The 21,746-nt window shown below is 39.9% G+C and overlaps 1 protein-coding gene across 3 annotated transcripts in view; it reads right to left on the reverse strand.

Moving 5' to 3' along the window:
* The window catches only part of LOC117302226, a 44,815-nt gene that overhangs the window by 12,126 nt on the left and 10,943 nt on the right, over positions 1-21,746 (reverse strand). For all 3 annotated transcript variants that reach the window (XM_033786072.1, XM_033786081.1, XM_033786063.1), the window contains exons 5-21: positions 20,825-21,009; positions 19,163-19,310; positions 18,508-18,635; positions 16,299-16,418; positions 15,498-15,688; positions 14,300-14,440; positions 13,572-13,749; positions 12,283-12,479; positions 10,914-11,010; positions 9,363-9,545; positions 8,631-8,782; positions 7,596-7,659; positions 6,708-6,799; positions 4,769-4,945; positions 3,587-3,725; positions 2,284-2,438; positions 251-542 (exon numbers count right to left, since the gene is read on the reverse strand). In XM_033786072.1, coding sequence (XP_033641963.1) covers positions 251-542; positions 2,284-2,438; positions 3,587-3,725; positions 4,769-4,945; positions 6,708-6,799; positions 7,596-7,659; positions 8,631-8,782; positions 9,363-9,545; positions 10,914-11,010; positions 12,283-12,479; positions 13,572-13,749; positions 14,300-14,440; positions 15,498-15,688; positions 16,299-16,418; positions 18,508-18,635; positions 19,163-19,310; positions 20,825-21,009 — 2,639 coding nt within the window. The remainder of the gene's footprint in view (positions 1-250; positions 543-2,283; positions 2,439-3,586; positions 3,726-4,768; positions 4,946-6,707; positions 6,800-7,595; positions 7,660-8,630; positions 8,783-9,362; positions 9,546-10,913; positions 11,011-12,282; positions 12,480-13,571; positions 13,750-14,299; positions 14,441-15,497; positions 15,689-16,298; positions 16,419-18,507; positions 18,636-19,162; positions 19,311-20,824; positions 21,010-21,746) is intronic.

Here is a 21,746-nt window from a genome sequence, read left to right on the forward strand (position 1 = left end):
GATTTCGAGACCTCAGAATTAGATTTTGAGGTCTCAAAATCAAGCATCTGAAAGCACACAATTTCGTGTGAAGAGTGTTTTTTCTTCCATTATTCTCTTGCAACTTTGACCACCAATTGAGTTAAAACTTTCACAGGTTTGTTATTTTATGCATATATATGTTGAGACACACCAAGTGAGGTAAACTGGTCTTTAACAATTACCAATAGTCTCCAGTGCCTTTAAATGTTAAAAAGAAAACTACACTTACATTATGGAATAATCCACAAGCCACCATGGTAACCTCATCCCCTTCAAATCCATCTAACAGAGTCGGCAAGTTCCTCTTGATCACCTGCTTGCCCAGACCCAACTGACCGAACGTCCCCGCCCCAAACACATACACCTGACCGGTGGCTGAGATGACCAGGCTGTGGCAGTAGCCAGCCGACATCTGAGTGACCTTGACCGAGTCCAGAGAGGTGATGTGGCAGGGCTGAAGTTGGTCCTCGACCATGCCATGTCCGAGTTGACCGTGTACACCCCAACCCCAGCTGAAGACTCTGAGGGTAAACAGGACATAAACTGACATCAGCTCTAATCTCCAAAAGACATAGTATAATAGTAATAGTAATAGTGACTTCTTCTATAGTGCACATATTCATAGTTTTGTTGCTTTCCATTGTTAATTTTTGTATGTTTTCCCTAATTGTCACTTTACTTTGTTGATCGTTCATATTATGTTTTTGTTTGGCTTGCACGTTCTCGTCATAGAGACCGGATTTTGCAGGACTTTCTTTGTTTCAATGCTGCAGGTCTGGTCGTGGTTTCCCTCCTGGTTGTGATTTCTTTCCATTGTTGTTGATTTTAAATGGCGTTATCATTATTGTTTGACTAGCATTCACTGGATATGTACATGTATTGTTGTGTTAACATTGTCTCTGCTGCGCCTTGAACATCTGTAAAGATTGATTTGGTGCATTACAAATACCTACTACATGTATTATTATTAATAGGGAGTTTTCGTTTTCAACGACGGGTAGTTCTGCAACGGTTTTTCAGCCAACCCTTGTCGTTTTCTTACCAAGTACTGTCGTAGAAATTGAGCGACGACCGTCCTCACAGCCGACAAATGCGCCAAATGATGACGCCAAATGTCATCATTACCATCGCAGAACCATCCGTCGTCGTAAACGAAAACTCCCAATTACATATTATATCCGTCACTCAGTGATGCTGAACGCGCTTTAACATACAGTATTTTCCTGCAAGATGTGCGAGGCTCATTTGAATTGTGGGGCCTATACTTCTTTTCCATAGTGTACAAAGTGCATGTGGCGCAATGCTGCCAATCAAACCAGAAACATCGGGGCGAACCCCTTCTATTTTTGGTAAGTGCACTTGGTTCTTTTACGTGCTTTACACAACACAAGGGACCAACGACTTTACATCCCATCCAAAGACGAAACATGGTTAAAGGCAGTGGACACTATTGGTAATTGTCAAAATAATTATTAGCATAAAACCTTACTTGGAAGCAAGTAATGGGGAGAGGTTGATGGTATAAAACATTGTGAGAAACGGCTCCCTCTGAAGTGCCATAGTTTTCGAGAAAGAAGTAAGTTTCCACGAATTTGATTTCAAGACATCAAGTTTAGAATTTGAGGTCTCGAAATCAACCATCTAAACAACTTCATGTGACAAGGGTGTTTTTTTCTTTCATTATTATCTCGCAAGTTTGATGACCAATTGAGCTCAAATTTTCACAGGTTTGTTATTTTACGCATATGTTGAGATACACCAACTGTGAAGGCTAGTCTTTGACAATTACCAATAGTGTCCTCTGCCTTTAAGTGTCTAGTTTAAGGACTAACATGTACGTGTAACGACTGGGACTCGAACCCACACTCTACTGATCAGAAACACCAGAGTTTGATTCTGGTGCCCTTAACCGCTCAGCCATGATGGGCCATGACACACATAAACTGACTTTAACCCTAACCTCCAAAGGACATATCCTGACATTAGCCATAACTCCCAAAGATATAATGCCAAAAATGTTAACTCCTAAAATGGTCAACTGTAGCCGAATTTGACGTCAGTGCATGTGAGTGTTTATGGTGTTTTCTAAAGCGCGGTTACCACTTTATCAGTGGTGAAATTTAGTCGTTTAGTGTGTGCATAAACTTTAGGATAGAAAAGAACTTAATCTGTCAAAAGTATAACAAATATCTTAACCACATGACTACCGAGTGTGCCAATTGAGTTTCTCTATTGACAAAGATGAATCATGAAGAAACTTACTTCTGGTTTTGTGTCAGCGCCATTGAGTGGTACTGCCCACATGCTATGGCTACACAGCAGGTACCGGTCAGCGCTTGTACTAACATCGGTCTGGTATGAGTCGTCCGGTCACCTAACCCCAGCTGACCCCACTTTGACGTCCCCCAGGAGTACAACTGTAGACAGGGAAAAAAAACAATGAATGGCCCCCCAAAAAAGACATGGGGCTAATTTCACAAAGAGCTAAGATTGATCGTAACTGCAGATCAATCGTAGTGGTTGCTGAGTAAAGTGTGATGTCACAATGCAAATCACTATGGTGATACTGACAATTTGTCTTAAATTAATTTTATTGCCCAAGTTCATGAAGCCTGAAAGCACACAATCTTGCAATGCAAAGAAAAGTATAGCTTAACAGAAACAGGTTACCAGCCCAAATTACATTAGGATTACATTGTTGTGACTGGTGTCCCACTCCATTTTTGCTAAGCAAAGAAATATGTCAAGCAGTATTTTGTGCCAAATCGGCTTTATTAAATTAGGCCATGAACAGTTTTCATGGGACAAGGTGTTTTTGCTGGTACCTTTTTTTGGTAAGCATAAGCTCATTGCGTTTAGCTACTTTTTGTGATTAGGCAGCTCTGTGCAATTGAGCTATGCTTATAAACCAATTCATCAAGCCCGAGCCGAACAACACATACGCTTCTCCATTACTGATGTGCATGCCATTGTAGTATCCCTTACAGTATTTTCCATTGTCCCTTTTAAACACCCCCAGACGGCCCTCATACATTATTTTCATTCAAACTGCCAGCAGTCGATTTCACCAAACTCTTCCTAACTTAAGATTAATCTTAGGACTTAGGATGAGTCCCAACCCTGCACTGTAGCATGCAGACTCTAAGATTGATCCTAAGTTAGGACGGGTTACTCGTCCAAACTCGAGATAGGATTAATCCTAGCGTTTCGTGAAATTGGCTGCAGGTGCGTTTCTCCGACTCCACGTGTGTGTCAAACTTGACTGCATACACACTCATCACTCTCGCACTTAGCATTTTGACTCCAACTTGGCAAGTTCTTAGCTAAGTCTATTTCTTGGTAATGCTTTTACAACGAGAATACCCTCTGTTGGCGAAAAATCTAAAAAGCGAATTACATGATAACATACAAAAAAGTAAAATAAAGACTTTGTGCCGGTCGCCCCAGGAAAAGTGTGTTTAAACATAACCCTTTTTTTTAAATTCGCGCAAGCCAACTTTAAAATTTTAAATCAGGACTGCTTGTGATAAATTCATCAAAGTAGATTTGTCATCCACACCCTTACCCTGCCCTGCTCCCCTAACGCCATAGTGTGTTCCTTCCCGCATGCTACCGAGATGACCCGAATACGATGCATGTGAAGTGTCTCCACACGGAACGGGGCTGACCTTCCGTCAGCCGGGATGATGTCACCATGACCTAGCCTGAAAAGACAAAAGAAAACACCACATGCAAGCTGAAACCATCGGACCATTACAATATTCAGAACCTAGTACACAATGGTGTAAGGGTCAAAACGTCTTATATTCTTTATCCCGATGCAAAAATAACATCTGATAAATCAATGCGGTACCCACTGCTAACACAAACGATTCGAACTGCCTCTACACAAAGGGGTAGCTCATTAGTCTAATGGTAAGAGGTCTGCTCTAGCAATGCAAATGTTGTGGGTTTGAATCCAATCCGAGTGATTTGCCTGTGGATTTTTTCACAGAACTCGAGAAGTACTGAGTATACACATGTACATGGTATAAAGTGTTTTAAAAAAAAAAATGATGTTCTTTGCACCGATGCAAAAATAACAAACTCTGTTGGCGTGGTACAGCTGGTTAGCTTATTGCTTCTAAAAAGTGCCACTACCTTTGTAGATCCCTTCAAGTCAAGGGTCCATAAAAATGGCTAAAGGGTTTCGTCCTTTAATGTTTTCAGTGACTAGACAGTGGGGAGGGGTAACCTTGTTGTTTCACTAACCCATTTAACATGTTTAACCAGTTCACTAGTTAAAGACATTAGACACTATTAGTACTTGTCAAAGAGTAGTCTTCACAGTTGGTGTATCTCAACATATGCATAAAATAACAAACCTGTGAAAATTTGAGCTCAATCGGTCGTCAAAGTTGCGAGATAATAATGAAAGAAAAAACACCCTTGTCACACGAAGTTGTGTGCTTTCTGATGCTTGATTTTGAGACCTCAAAAATTACTTCTTTCTCGAAAACTACATTACTTCAGAGGGAGCTGTTTCTCCTAATGTTTTTTTTCTACTATCAACCTCTCCCAAAGGAAGTTTCTCCTTGGTAAAGGGCACCCTGTGAGGAAATTGTGAATTTCTTCTGGAGCATTTCAAGGGCGCCAAGGGTTGCCTCCGTTAAGTGTCAGGCCTGACAATGCGCTTGTGAATTGCCAGCTGGCACCTTCAATCATTTTGTTTGTGGTGGTAAACCAATTACCATGGCAACCATCCTACCTGCCGCCATGAGCTGTCCCCCATGTATAGACATCATCTTCTGACACCATGGCAACGTGGTACTGACCGCAGGATAGCGCGTTCCTCTGCTGGGGTAAGCTGACCACATTCTCCTGCCGGGTCTGTTCATTGGTCGAATCGCAACTAGGGTCAAAGTTCACCAAGCTAGTAGAGTCACTGTCAACAGGAATAGTATTAGACTAAAATTTGGTTTTCGTTCTGCAGGAGTGAGTGTCATTGCTGACTGAAAAAGTCTGAAACTACGACCAATATTTTAGAAAGAATGCCGATATGATGGTATTTCAATCTCTTAGTGATCCCTAGCCCAACTTCATATAGCTGCTTAAGCACACAATTTTGCCTAAGCAAAAAAATCCTTGCTTAGTAAAATCAGATTACCGGCAAAAACTCAACTAATTGTTATGCTAAGTAAACAACAGCTAAATACCAGTCACAAGCAATGTATATGGCACAAAATTTTGGCCAGTAACATGTGTACAATAAGCGAGCTATTTTCATGCTTAAGCAAATGTTTTGCTTTAAAGCAGCTATATGAAATTGGCACCTTGGTGTAATAGATTCAGGCATGAGAGTTGTTTAATCAATCAGAGGGAATTTATAAAGCGCCAAAATCAACCAAAGTCATTCAAAGGCGCTTAAGACAGTTGGATGAAATTAATAACGAATCACTTGTAGGACAGAAAAACATTTTAGGATTTCTTGAAAATGTAAATAGCGTTAGCATCCTTGACGTGGTTAGGGAGAGTGTTCCATTCTTTTGGTCCAGAACAGGAGAGTGAGCGATCTGCAAATGATACAGCATGAGTTCTGGGCCAATAAACTGATGGGAAGATACATTGTACTTCCATTTTTTGCTTTCATTGTTGCTAACAAAACAAAAAGGTCTGAAACCAGTGTCTTAATTTTAGGAGGTATGTTGAATTGATGGCATTTCCACCTTTTGATAACCCCTCTTGGCCTGATTTCATAAAGCCTGTAAGCACAAAAATTTGCTAAGCATGAAATTTATTCCTTGATAAAAACAGGACTATACCAACCAAATTTCCATTTGTTGCATATTGCTTGATACTGGTATTCAGCTGTTGTTTGCTTATCCTCAAAATCACATGGCAATTTGGTTGGTACTCCTGTTTTTATCAAGGAAGAAATTTCATGCTAAGCAAGATTTTGTGCTTATAGGCTTTATGAAATTTTGCCCTGGCTATAGATTTGAAGGAGCTCTCAGAAACAGTACCATCAGCACAGGAAAAAGTGGATAAAAGAGAGTTATTTCTTTTTTAATCTGAAAACAATAACAGCAATTTTTCCACATTACAAAATGTATACACGTACCAGGCAGACATACAAAAGTCTGAAATTGCTCATTCCTGTAGATTTCAATGAGCTTTTGTGAAAAATACCCTCGGCCCCAGGAAAGTACAGGAAAGTACATGTACATGTAAAATAACAGCTCCTATTTTTCACCATGCAGAAGTAAAAATTGACACGTTTGGTAATTGTCAAAGACCAGTCTTCTCACTTGGTGTATCCCAACATACATGTAAGCATAAAATAACAAACCTGTGAAAATTTGGGCTCAATTGGTCATCGAAGTTGCGAGAAAATGATGAAAGAAAAAACACCCTTGTTGGATGAATTTGTGTGCTTTCAGAAAGGAATAAAAGACTTCTGGCTAGAAGTCTTTTAATATTTTAGTGAGAAATTACCTCTTTCTCAAAAATTACCTTACTTCAGAGGGAGTTGTTTCCCACAATGTTTTATACCATCAACAGCTCTCAGTTACTCGTTACCAAGTGAGGTTTCATGCTAATTATTATTTTGAGTAGTTACCAAACGTGTACATGTACCTTTCCTTTACGATAAAAGTCTGAAATTTGTTGATTCCCAATTTTTTAACGGTGTTCCCTTTGCAGCTTACCCTTTTATTGTCATCCTATGGTTGAGAATGATGAGCACCTTGAGGTAGAACTCAACGAGGGCAGACGGTCTAGGGAAAGACTGGCTGGTATCCTGTTAAACAGAAAAGATCAAACATAGAGGCTATGGTAAAGATGCTGGAACCATCCTGCCACCGTCTTAGTTCTGCTGTGTTCATTGTAATGATGGTTTTAGCTATCACACATGCTTGAAGATAAATTCTTCATCACACACGCGCTCGAGGAACACGAACAAATTTAACACTTCTGCATCCCATTTCCTATAATCATGAGGCCTAGTTCACGAGCAAATGTGTGATAAAGATCTTATCTTCAAGCATGTGAAGCAAACTTGAAAGGGCAACCTAACACCGTAACAGCTGCACATTTCGAGTACATCTTGTAATAGCCAATAAGCTGAGTTAGAATGGCGAAATACACAGGGAGTGATCAGGGCCATGCGATATAGGGGCAGTGCGTTACATGTACATGTACATCGCACTCTTGTTGCTATGGGGTTGACCAATCAGCAGCTAGAAATCAAGTTCGCTTGAACAGTTGAAGATAACTATGAATACTGATTTGCGTTGATGGTCAAAGTGAGCTCCAAATTGATATCATCTTTTGCTTTATTCTTATTCTTATTTTTTATTTGCCCATTAAACAATTACAAATACAAGCAGACAGTATGTATGTCAAATAGATAATATAAGTACATGTACAAAATATAAATACAAAACAAACAAAAAACAGTAAGGGCAGAGGAAATTACAAATCCTGATGGCCAGGATCAACAAAAGTATAACTAAACACTGCAGCTCGAAAGCCTGGGTGAGAATAAGGAAGGAGCCTTTGGTGGGATTTTGATCTTCAAGTTCATGTGAACTCACCAGTGGGGAGTCGATGGATTCATCACTAGTCATGGTGTCAATGGACGAGGAAAACATGTCGGCTCTGCAAGGAAACAGAATAGGTTGATGTACATGTAAGGTAGACTGGGTGGATCTCACAAAGAGTTCAGACTAGTCTTATCTCGAGTTACTCGTCATAATTTAGGACTAGCCTTAAAAAATATTTAATTACTCCTACGTGTGGGACGAGTCTTACATTAGGACTATCTTTGTGAAATCAACCCCAGGGCTGTATTTCACAAAGAGTTCAGACTAGTCTTATCTCGAGTTAGGACGAGTTACTCGTCATAACTTAGGACTAGCCTTAAATATTTAATGCTATGTTATCCTGCTTACTACTAAACTTAACTCTGTTAACTTTGTTACATGTACCTGTCAATATTTTTCATAGAAGTGTGGACACAATTGTGTATCTGAATTGAAAACTTGATTTTTGGCGTTGAACAAAGAATTGACTAGAGTGGGATTCGAACCAACGACCTCGGGATTAACGTGCCGGCGCTCTACCAACTGAGCTATCTAGCCCTATATTGGCGGTGTCCCTGTTTTGTCAATATCTTTGTTCGGGGGTGCCAGTCAGAAGCCATACAACCGTTAACTGCCGTGTAGCCAGGGATCACACCCAAATTACGATACAACCTGGGAAGCGGCAGCTAGGGGATCACCTTAAGGGGATGCGACTTTTTGTTTCAGATGTCAATATAAACCACAAGGGAAACTGACTGACCTGGTCGACTAACACGGTCGGCCATTTATGGGAGTCAAGTTTTTGACTCCCATAAATGGCCGACCATGTTAGTTCGCAGAGTAGCAGGAAAACCACGTAATTTCGAATCAAATTTGTGTGGATCATTGTATTCTACTTTTAAAAGATCTTTCTACCCATATGCATTTTATAACAAACGGTAACAAACGCTTTTTATAGACCAACTTGTCCGATCCAAGGCAACATGTTCCTTTAAGCAGCTCTATGACACTGGGCTCCAAGAAATTACTTGATATTTGCAGGGTTACCTTGTATTGGTTGTATTTACAGCTCTTGAGAGAAGTGGCTTGATTGTCGTCTTAGAAGGATCAAACAACCAGGCCAGTTTTATCAAGAGAGACAACTTCAAATCATCCAAGAAGGAACTGAAGAGCTCCATGTAGCGGTACATCAGCTCCGGCTAAATCAAGAAGGGAGAGACACCTCTAGAAATGAATGACTTTAGAAGGGTGGAGACGTTTGCAGTATAACACCAAGTGTATAGCTACTTTGCTTTGTAGATTTTTGTTTTTTTGAGAGCCTGTCTTGCTATTTTATTCTACTGGTGCAGAATAGATCTCGGATTCTTGTTGTTGGCATGCGTAAATGACAATAGATGGACCACAAGAATTTCAGATTGGCAAGAACAGGGACAAGGAAACAAGGCAGACAGAGAAAGAGGTGGAGAGACGACATCACATCCTACACCTGGTTACAACATGGATAAGACAAGCTCAAGACAGGGCACATGGTGAGCATACAAAGAGGCTATATCCTGCAATGGACGAACAAGGCGTAAGCAAGGCAAGGCATGTTCTTAAGAAATGTCATCGAGGGTCAAAGTACATCGGAGTACGTCAATCCTACTCCCTTACATTCCAAGAGACAAGTTTTAATTGTTCTAGATAGATCTCAGGTGGTTAGGGATTAATAGTTAAAATGATCCACCAAAAGTTGCAACAGGTTTTTGAGAAACTGGCCGACAATCTTAAACTGTTTACCTTTTCAACAAGCCTGTTGACAGCCTCCTGGGTGGTCATACAGAGCAAGAAGGCATTGTCGCCAGCGTTGGACATGGTAGAGATGAAGCCTTGGTTGATCAGAAGGCACTGCTGCTCACAGTCTAGCTCAGGAGACCCTGTGGAGAGGAGAGCTTCCAGAGCCTGGCCAACAAGACCTCTGGCCTGTAAAAGACAAGGTTAGGTGAATTAAAGGCTTGCAGTAACACCATGTAATAATCTTTCAGATGGGTTGGGGTGGCTCTGGGAAAAAAACAGTTCGTCAACAGCTTTCATTTTCTATTCCCATTCTGGTTACCATGAGTGACAAACTTTGACAAATTTAAGCAAACATTTTGTTGCTTACAGTTGCAGACAATTGTCTGCTGAAGTAAGTGTATTGCACAAGTGAGCACGCATTTTTTGCTCACGAATAACTGAACACTACTCTATGCCAAATTTCTACTAAGTAAACTTGTAAAAATGGTCAACCTGAAGTATTAAAGAACAAATCTTATTTGACATTTGAGACTTCTCATTGTTAACTTCATAAGAAGTGAGTAAGTTCTTAATTGGTTTCAACGTTTGGACTAGTTGCTCTAGGCATTGACAGTAGACTGGATTGTGTGAGACATGTCCGGCTACTTATAACAGTTCATAGGTTTCAACAGAGTCAGTCACTCCTCTGACTGGTTCTCCTGAAAGAACAACTATAGTTGGAGGGCTAAGAGTTATCTTTTTCATTGTTTATGCAAGTTTGCCCCGAACAAGGCCTGAAGGCACTCTTGGTACGGGGCTACAAGAAGAACATTTATTAAACGTGAAAAGAACTCAGGAAAGCTGAAGGTAGGAATTGATATTTTCCCTTAAAACAGTCTAGATTGTAAGATGGAGGGAAACATGCACCAGGCAAGGAGTTCCAAAGAGATGCACTACAATGTACGTGGAAAAAAGCTGTTGGAATGGCTCAATGTTCTACATCTCAATAGATCAAGAGGGTATAGATGAGAAGAAGCAGAAAGTCTGGTATCACGCTCAAACAGTGTTATAGGAGGAGCTAGGTCGGACACACTCGTAAATAATAATATTAACTGTATTTATAACGTGCCTTTTGCCAAGGGATACAAAGCGCCAGGTATTATAACTGCATGTTATGGTCAAGGTGCTGTGGCGCAATATGCTGCCAATCCAGCCAGGAAAACTGGGCGAACCCCTTCTCTTTTCGATAAGTGCACTGGGTTCTTTTACATGCGTTAACACAACACATGGAACCAACAGCTTTTTGTCCCATTCGAAGGACGAAGCAATGGTTATGTGTCTTGCTTAAGGACACAAGTGATAGGGCGAGGGATTTGAACCCACACTCTGCTGATCAGACACACCAGAGTTTGAATTCAACGCTCTTAACCACTCGGCCACGACACTTCCAACTCGTGCCACAGTTTCCACAAAAATATCTGTAGACAAGACAGCGGCTGGGTACAGACCTACAGTGGAAACGACTCCTTTTAACTTACAAAAGAGTATATATTTGCAATCAATGTAACTCCTTACCCTTGCCACTTCAAAGACCAAGTCCTGCATTCCGTGTTCGGCAAATATCTGCATGGCAGCCATCTCACTGTAGTCAAAGTTGTCCATCAGATACTGCCTGTAATTATCCAAGATAATAATAATAATAATAATAATATTAATAACAAATTCTTATATACACTGTAGCGCATTTCACAATAACCGTATCTATGCCCTTTACATTAATGCCCTGGTCATGGGGCCAATAACATCCCTTTTAATGTTTCTCATCTCCCTTGGGAGTATATAGCCCTGAGCTGCCTGTAAGGCGCTTGTGGCTTTTTCATATACAATATCAACCTCTACCCTCGCAGGTACCCATTTATACCCCTGGGTGAGGAGAAGCAATTATAGTAAAGTATCTTGCTCAAGGACACAAGTGTCACGACTGGGATTCGAACCCACACTCCGGTGACTGCACCAGAACTTGAGTTCGATGCTCTTAACCACTCGGCCATGACACTACTCTAAGATGAACTCAAAACTTATAGTAATGTTTGAGGAAATACCATGCACATGAAACTCTCTTATACGTTGTGGGAATCACAACAAACCAAATGTGAAACTCAGAACATTTAAAAGAACCCTCATTTTTGACTCCCAAATATTATTGACCGTTTAGAAAAAAGAAAACCACAACATTTTAAGGGACACTTATTGTGTGAAGCACTAAATCTGCTTTTAAAACATCAATCCGAAAGCAATGCGTCCCTTTCAACTGCCATAAGCTAGAATCATCGGAACATTTATCTGGAGGTCACAGGCTCAGATCCCAGTCTAGTAAACTTTTCTTTGCTTAGGGGCCATTCAGAGGGTTCAATGGTACCAAATTAAGATTTTTTTCTTCTTGAAATTGTGGGAGGGTGGGCCAAAGGAAATAATTGAAAATCAAAATTCTTGGGAAAACCAGCACCATTGGGCAAGGATGTATTTACACAAGCAAAAGAAGACAAAAAAATCCAGCTGGCCAAGATCATCAATTTCAGTCCATTAAACTAAAAAGTAAAAGTTGTTTTTGAGCCAGGAAAAGCCATTGAAAACTACTGATGTTGGAGACCTTTGATCTCAAATATCTGGTTCATTAAAGGTATTACTTTGTTCTTGCAGAGTATACATGTACATGTACAATGTACCTGTGTCGGATGCCATTCAATATCAAAACATCCCAATTTGGGGTGGGGGATAGGTCAAAATAACCTTCTTTTTTTTAAATTGACTAATGCGAATGGATCTTTACCCCAAAACTGAATTAAATTTAAAGTTAGTTTCCCTTGCGGTTTGTTTCTTGAGAATTCAGATCTTTCTGAGCTTAGCAGATTGTTTGATTGTTTCGTCAACCGAAAAAACTAACCTGAACTTGACCATGAGGGCCTCGTCGCTTCGTCCTTCCAGTATCTGGTGGAGGTAACACTTAATGGCTGCATCAGCCAAGAGCCTCTTATCAGCCGTAGCCAGATTAGAGCTTCCGATGGCAGAGCGGATTAGACTTATGGCTTCCTCCATGTAGCCTTGTTTAACAAAGTTAGCCACTTGCTTCACCTGGGAACACTGAACAAAAATCAACACTAGCGATCAGGGCTCGATTTCATAAAGCTGTTGAGCAGAAAATACTGCTTAGCAAATTCTCTACTAAGCAAAACTAATAGTGGGGCATCAGTTGCAAGAGTGTAAACTTCATGGAAATTTTGCTGGTAGCCAGTTTTTGTTAAAGACGGTGGACACTATTGGTAATTGTCAAAGACTAGTCTTCACAGTTGGTGTATCTCAACATGTGAATAAAATAACAAACCTGTGAAAATTTGAGCTCAATCGGTCATCGAACTTGCGAGATAATAATGAAAGAAAAAAAACCTTGTCACACGTAGTTGTGTGCTTCAGATGCTTGATTTCGAGACCTCAAGTTCTAAACCTGAGGTCTCAAAATCAAATTCGTGGAAAATTACTTCTTTCTCAAAAACTATGGCACTTCAGAGGGAGCCGTTTCTCACAATGTTTTATACCATCAACCTGTCCCCATTACTCCCCAAGAAAGGTTTTATGCTAATAAATATTTTGAGTAACTACCAATAGTGTCCACTGCCTTTAAGCAAGATATTTTCTGCGCTCAGCAATTTTGTTTACTTACAGGCTTTATGAAATTGTGCCCTGGGCTTGATTTCACAAAACGATAAAGTTCATTACAAGCCAGTTCAACTGTACCGTAGTGATTTGTATTTTGACATCACACTTTACTTAGCAACTACAATTGATTTGCAGTTACATTTCAAATCAATCTTAGCTCTTCGACCCCTAGGGGCCCATAAAGCCTGTAACCACAAAAGGTCCTAAGCACACAGAAAATTCTGTTAAGCAAAAATCGGGTACCAGCTGAAACTCAATTCAGTTGACATTGCTGCAATTGGTACCCCACTCAAGTTTTGCTTAGCAAAGAAAACTGTCGATCAGAACTGTCTTCTTTAAAGTTAAATAAAAATGGGCAACTTCCTGCAACTTTGATGACCAATTGAGCCCAACCTTTCACAGATTTGTTGATTTACATGTTTTATGCATATGTTTGGATACACCAAAATGAGAACACTGGTCTTTGACAATTACCAAACATACATTGCTGTGTTTGTCTAACGGAAACTACGAACTTACCTCCGAGCGATGGTAGAGTCTCATGGCAAGAATGGTCTGTCCCTCAGCTAGTCTCTGATTGGCTGCCAGCTCATACAGCCCATTCATATCCAGGCCAAGGGAGATCCCAAGATTATCCGGCAGGGATGTTTCACCCCCCTCCATGGCTAAGTCTAAGAACAACCCCTCCGGTGAAATTCTGACATAAAAATAATATAATTTAGGGTTATTTTGGGATTTCTTGTAGCATATGTTGGGATATACCAAGTGAAAATGCTCGTCTTTGACAATACTTGAACCAAAAATGTGTCCACTGCCTTTAAAAGAACACTACAGAATTGGTTGTTGCAAACAAAAAAGTTGCTGGCAGTGTAAGCACTTAATGTAATCCACCTGATACATACACTGACAAACCTGTAGAAGTTTGAGACCGATCTGCCATCTGGGTCATGAGAAAATAGTGAACAACTGATTCCCTATTTGGCACGATATCGTTGCAAAAAAAATATATGAATAAAACGCTCTCTGAGCGAAAATACTCATGTGAAATTAGATTGTTTATTTCTCATCAAATATGACATTTCAGACAGACATTTTTCAAGAGATGTTTTCTACTGTCATCATCATTACACCCTGTATGTAAATCTGTGATCTTCACGATTTTTTTTGTCTTACCAATTCTGTAACGTTCCTGCAAGTACTAGACCAACAAAACCACATGCAAACATTATTTTGTCTCCACCACTTACCTCGGTCTGCACTGGTACACTGCCTTATCGGTTACCAGTACACACCCCTCCAAGATTGTATGCCTCTCTACATTGGATAGAAGCATTTGTGATGTTTTGCCGCCCGGCTGCTCGGTTGGGGTCTCGGTAAACGGCTGACTGCTATATGCGTATGAAATAACAGAGAGTTTAACAAATAGTTTTCATGAAAATGTACAGTAACGCACTATCCATTTACACCAGCAAAATAAATAGCACGAATTTGTTTGTAAATAACAAATTGTTCTCTGATGCAGTAATTCCATCAGGGAAAAGCAAGACATGATTTTAGTTTCTTTCCTAAACATCAGTGTCGCGTGTCGTGTCCTTAACCCTTTCAATACCATCGTCAAGTTTACTCAACCGCACAATGAAAGCGCTTCCTTACCATTGTCAAGTTTTGTTTTACTGTGTGTCGTGTAGTTAGTCCGTACCAATGTCGAGTTTACTTGAAGAAAAAAAAGGTCTCGCCTTTGAAAGTCTGTATTTATTTTGTTTGGCGCCCTCTGCTGTTAGGTTTTATATAGAAGGGTAGCTTGTTTACCAAGCTTTGCAATGGTATGCATTGTATAGGGGGTCGCCACCACAATTTTCCGAGAGAAGTACACACTCTCAGGCAAGAGAATAAAAAATGTAAAGCGCCGTATGTTTTATCGTGTGAGGGCGCTCTAAATAGTAATGTTATCACTTCTGGGGGGGGGGGGGGGGTATACACGAATCATCCTGCAGTTTTAAATGGTGTTCTCCTGTCACTTTAGTTGGCCGTAGTTTTAAGTTGCTTGAGAGGTGGGGTATAACAGCTCCTCTAAAGGTCTAATGGACCCTTCCCATGAAATATGCTAATTACATTCACGCATGAGTTGTGCACTAAGCAGACGCACAATCGCGTGTGCGTCTCGCACCCATTAGCCGTGTACAGAACAGCACGATGTTCCCTCATTTTGCCAACCAAAACGCTATGTGCAATTTACATATTTCATGGGAAGGGTCTATTGTCTGTGATGGATATTTTTATGTCTGTAGGGGTAATGTGTTCCAGTCTTTAATAACTGTTTTGGGTATGAATGATGTACCCTGGAAGTGAAACAAATATGTTTGAGAGCGCCCTCACGCGGTCAAAAATACAGCACATTTAACTTGACGTTTCTGTACACCGTGGCGTTATTTCTTTCTCTCTTACCTTGTGGATGGCTCTGCATCACTAGGAGCCGTTTTGCCATCTAAGTAGTCCACCGGGAAGGAGCATTTGAAGATACCAAGGGGTGTTTGGCCGGACGGAAGAAGGAACTTCTGCATGAGGGCGTCCTCATTGACTGGATGGTTGTGATCACTTATCTCCGACATGTGGCTTGAAAAGATGCCTAGAACTGTCTGTAGGTAAAAAAAATTGATTGATTAATCCAAGAGCAAGCTCGAGTGGGCACATTTAGTCGGCTTCTGACCAGCAACGTACAAGTGCAGTGAGGCACTCACTCAAACGACTCGTTTGGAAGTCTAGTCAACTATCGGTACCATGGTATTCAACACTCCATTGCCTTCCGCCTTTTTGCTATAGCGTCACTGGTTCCCCTCTGCACTTAACACATGTTAGCATGGAACAGGCTACCAGGACCTAGGAAGAAACCATGGTAGATTCATGCATTACTTTGTGCGCTTTCAGATGCATAATAAAAGGCTTCAGCCGGGGTCTTTTATTATTTGAGTGCAAAATTACCTCTTTCTCGAAACTAAGTTACTTCAGAGTGAGACATTTCTCACAATGTTTAATACTGTCAACATCTCTCCATTGGCCATTGCCAAGTTAGTTTTTATGCCGACAATTATTTTGAATAATTACCAACAGTGTCTAGTGCCACTAATAGTAGCAAACAACAGCTACTTTTTTCTGAAGGCAATCATGAAAAAAGCAAAATTCAAATAAAAATATGAAATTTCCCTATCCTGCAAAATGTCCAGCTGAGCTACTGGGTTCTGTACTCACCACACCATAATGGTTGTAAAGGGCAAAGATCAGTCTATCTGTGAGAAGGATGTCTGAGCATTGCGGGGGTAACCGGTAGACGTGCAGCGGTAACCAGTTATCAATGCTGCTATCGAAGATCTAGAGAGAAACAAACAATTATAATACTAATTTAGGAGATAAATAGCCTGACCCAGCCTCGCTACCAAGGGCAGCGCGCCGTTTCTATACCTCTTGTCACTAACCCCTGGGAGGGATGTACTGGGAAACAATGCTGATTGGCTCAGGAAATTGGTTATGCATTAGATGTCAAGTGTGTGCATGTGTATGTTGATCACGCCCGCGTTTGTTAAGACACGAACACGTTTTTAAAAAGTAAAAACAAAAACATTCTTTAAGACGAAAGACATGCGTGCACGCGTAGAAAGTATTGAATAATATATATGTACGCTCATTCATGGCTCATTTAAATGTGCTAGCATAAAGCACATATCAATGTGCCAATTCCAGGGGTTATGATCGATGTAAGGCATGCTGGGAAAAAATGGTGCCGTGAGATTGATCACCCCCTCGGAACGAGGTTGAGCCTGAACCGTAGCTGAGAAGCTGAATTGTGAAAAACTCAGCTAATGTGCGTTTGGCTGCAAACGGCCGCAAGGTTTGACCTACCCCCATTCACATAAGAGGTCAAACTAAAGGTCATTTCCAGATTTTCCAATGTAGTATGTAAAATATCCCAATTTATAAACACAAAACTAAATTTTCTGTTTCATGTTATTTCTGTTGACATTTTTACTGAAAACAAATTTTGATTAAAAAGAAATGAACAATAAAAGCAGTGTCTTGGTGCTTTTGTGATGATCTTGGGTTAACACTCAACACATGTAGGTGTCGTTAAATAAATGGATAAATAAACAACTAGTTCTTACACACCATACTTTATAATAACCGTATCAATGCGCTCTTTAGTGCCCTGGTCATTGGACCAACTACATTCCTTCAATCTTTCTCAAATCCCTGAGGAGCATACAGCCCAGAGCTGCCGTGGTGCTATGAAGGCTTTTTCATACAAAATATCAACCTCTACCCTCGAAGGTACCCATTTATACCACTGGGTGAAGAGAAGCAATCATGGTAAAGCTTCTTGCTGAAGGACAGCTTCAAGTGTCATGACAAGGACCCGAACCCACACTTAATAAAAATAATAATAATAAAAGAGTATTTATACAGCACCTTATGCACGGCCTCAAGGCGCTTAACACTTCGGTGACCTAACCATCAGAACAGGGCCCAATTTCATGGCTCTGCTAACCGCCGAATTCTGCGCTTACGATCACGATTCCCTGCTCACGTGCAAGCGCAGAATTTCTGCGTTAGCCATGTAAGCGTAGAATTCCTAGTAACGTGGAAGAAGCCAGACTTCGCTGCTAAACTGTGAAACACGCTTGCCGTAAGCACAGAATTCCCTGCTTCTGTAAGCGCCGATTCTGTGCATACGGTAAGCAGAGCCATGAAATTGGGCCCTGGTTGCTCTAAGCCACTTGGCCATGACACCATACATGTGTACAATAGAAATTGCAGTGTTTTGCCGAAGGACACAGTGTCTTGATTGGGGTTCAAACCCACACTCCAAAAACTCCACTATAAGAACTTTAGGCCGAATAACAAAAAACATCAGTTGATCGTCCAGATTAATCAAAAAAGAGGAGGATGAGGGCCTTACTATTTACTATTTACTATTTTTTTTTCAAGATGGTCGCTAAGTATTTCAAATCAAACAGGCCACCAAATTGGTGACCAATTCTTCAGTTTGAATCAATCGCAAACTTATTTATACCTATTAGTTGCATGAGGACCTGTGTTAACACTAACACTGAACACTAACAGGGTCGGATAACACTGCAAAGATTTACTGGTAGGCATTCACTAATATTGTTTTATGGAACAGACGGTTACAAGTGTTCGAGAGCATCAAGTTAGATTCGGGAAAAGCTCATAGGCCGGTCCTTATGAAAAGATGGGGGAAAAAAAACGGGGGAAAAAAACACCTTTTTGTAATTTTTTTTAAATACAAAAATCGAAAAATAGTAAATAGTAAAAAAAAAAAGCATGCGGACCCAAAAAAGGATGCGGGCGGGGACGATCAACTGGTATTTTATTTTATTTGGCCTTAGTCCGATGAAGTAAACCGTTTAGCCGCCACAAATTACATGTTCAGATATTCTTGTACCTTGAGGATGTTGGAGGAGTAGTCGTGTGCTGCAACGAAGCTGTGATCCATCGCTGACTGAGTAGAAAGAGTCACTACATTCATGAAGTTATGAAAACAGTACGGCTGAAACGTGCTGTGACCTTCCTCTGTCATGTCAACAAAATATACCACTTTATTTCCAACTCTAATGAAAATCAGGGTTTGCCGTTGGCGTGTGATTTCACTAGTCTGCAAGCATTTTCGCTAGTCCATTTTTATATTAATTTTGGAAAGGTTTTTTGAATGAGAATCAAAGTGTGCTATTTTAGTCATGTATTTACACTAGTTACATGTTTTCTCACTATTTTTTCCCGACTCACAATACTGAGAAAGGGAATGTGTGCGTTTGGTAATCACTCTTAAAATTAGTGGCAACAAAATTTTACCTGGTATGAAGTACAGTGGTTATTGACAAACATACACATGTGAGAAGCACATTGGTGTATAGATAAAAACAAAAAACTAAAAAATAACATCTCTCAGATTGTGTATTCGAATTCTTGCTTATTCTTCCTTTGAGCACATACAATGTAACCGCTCCGGATGTTCACCGATATCTAAAACAAATGCGATCACTGTCTGTGACTATTTCATCAGCTCTTCCGTTCCTGTATAAAACCTTTAACCTACGTACGTGTATAAAGAATGTTGAGTGTGTTTTGTGGATGGATGACTTCAAATCCAGCAACTGTGATATCCATGTTAGCCCTCTCGACTGGGTTGAGTTTCCTGCGGGTCTTCTCCAGTATCAAGCCCCACTGAGTACCCATGTCACTCTGAATCTACAAAGCAAACATTCATTCACATGTCAGGCCTTTTAAGGATTTGGGTACTTTTTCTAACACAAAACACAGTGTCCACAGATTTACATTAAACTTTTGAAGATAATGATTACTAAAAGCATCCCTTAAAATATTAGTTGCTGAGGTGTTGTATGTAGTTCTTGAGAAATGAGTAAAACAATGTCATGAAAATACGTTTTTAAAAGCTAAAATAATTTTTGTCTCACTATCAGTGAGACAAAAATTATTTTTATGACATTGTTTTACTCATTTCTCAAAAACTACATCTCTTCAGCAACTAATATTTTCATGGAAGCTTTATACTATCATTATCTTCCAACTGTGTAAGTTTAGTGTAAAATCTGTAGACATTGTGTTTTTTGTTCCGTTCTACAAAAAGTACATAGACCCTTTAACTATTTATTGCATGTATATCATAGGTCCTTCGGTTGGTAAGCAGTTTGCAACAGCTTAATCTATTAAAAACTAAAAACAAAAACTTTTTAAACTAATAAGCCATTTGCAAACATAATTTCGGTGAATAGACCGATCCCTTAGGCTCTACACTTGACGCACATGTGAGCCAGATCACATGGGCCTCTCCAATGCCAGTGCCAAATGTCTGCCCGAACCATGTGACATGTAGCGAGCGTCTCCGGTCTGAGGAATTCAAATTTAAGTGGTCACTTGTGAAAGAGTTAATAATATTTACACTTCAAACATCCAAATATCCTCCAAAAACCATCTCACAATATTCATTATGTTGCTTGAATTTTATGGATTTGATAAATGATCACCCAATACAGTCACATACATGTATTTGCTTGATTCCGAGCAAAAGTTTTTGAGTTACCATAAATGTGACCCACTCTGTGAAAATGAGTCAGATGTCGCCCAATGCATTATTGAGTAATGGACAGTTTAATGAGAAAAATAAAAAAATAAAAAAATATAATGTATACATTTGTATTTAATTGTTAAGATTTTTATTTGCATAGTAAACCTTTAGAACGCTTTTTAAGGCAAAAAAAAGCTATGAATACAACAATTTTATGATCATACTTTAGTCTAGTTTGTATCCTTTTGCGACAAATGGTAGTTTATAACATCACTTTACTTGTAATTCGTTTTTAACAAAAAAAATATATACCGGCTAATTTCAAGTGGGAGTAACTCAGCAACGCAATACACCCCAAAGCTTAGACACATACCAAATAACTGCTGCTTGTGTGTTCTTTCCAGCCATGCTTATAACTCACTTCTTTCAAATGTCAACATCTGACTCATTTTCACAGAGCGGGTCAAGACTTTGGTGAATTTGTGACAACTACATTGTAGCAAGAAAATCTCTTGAGCAGGTTTCTGACAATACTTTTCCCCAGCGTGAACTTGGTAGTTTTGTTCTGTTATCCTTGGCACTTTCTTATAAATAACAAGCTTCTCTTGTAGAAAAGGCAAATAATAAAAACAAACTTTTACTTCAATAGTTAGAGCACTTATATCATTCTACTTACAATGAGGTAGCTAAGCCCAGGATGATGAACAATCTCCAGCGATAAGATCTCTTCCTTCAGCCAGAGACTCTTCACTTCTTTACGCTGGCCGAGATCAATCAGAACTATCTCTCCATTCCCATTGCCGACAATCCCAACGTTGCGACCGTCCGATGAAGTCCACCAAGCTATCTTTGTCGGAGTTCCTGCAGAGTAAACAAATTTATATTAGTCAAATCAGAGAAAAAGAAACTGAGAACCAAAGTTCTTTGAGCATGGCTCAAATTTCAAAGAGCTGCTTAAGTGGAAATTGTTGCTGAACAATTGTCTTCTAAGCAGACGTGGTGGGCAGAACACCAGTCACTGTGACATGGTACATTGTAGTTTGGCTGTCAGCAACAATCTGGTAAGCAGAATTTTGTTGTGTCGAACTACTTCTTGTGCATAAGCAGCTCTATGAAATTGGGCCCTAAAAAAAAGAAGGAAAAAAAAATGCTAAGCAAACTTATCAGTCAAGGACAAATTTGCAGGGGAGCCAGTCAAAACTTATGCTACACTACATGGTATTTTAGCTGGTAACAGATTTTGCTAAGCATTATTTTTCTTTCCAAAGCAAATTTGCAGGGAACCAGTCAAAACTGATGTTACATTAAATGGTATTTTGGCCAGTTACACATTTTGCTAAGCAATATTTTTCTTTGCTAAGCAAAAATTTTCTTTGCTATTAGCAAATGTGTGTGTCTTTCAGCTTGATGGCATCTGGCCCAGCCGGTTGGAGCACCATGGGACTGAGATTAATAATGTCAAATTTGGTCGGTCTTATTTTTCATTCAAACGGACTTTGGATACGGAAACCTGATGGAAACAAACAATCAGCTTCCCAGGTTGGTATCAATTAAAATAATAATAATATTAATAATAATAATAGTAAGATGAACATTAG

Source organism: Asterias rubens, chromosome 2 (genome assembly GCF_902459465.1).
Source record: "Asterias rubens chromosome 2, eAstRub1.3, whole genome shotgun sequence".
NCBI lineage: Eukaryota > Metazoa > Echinodermata > Asteroidea > Forcipulatida > Asteriidae > Asterias > Asterias rubens.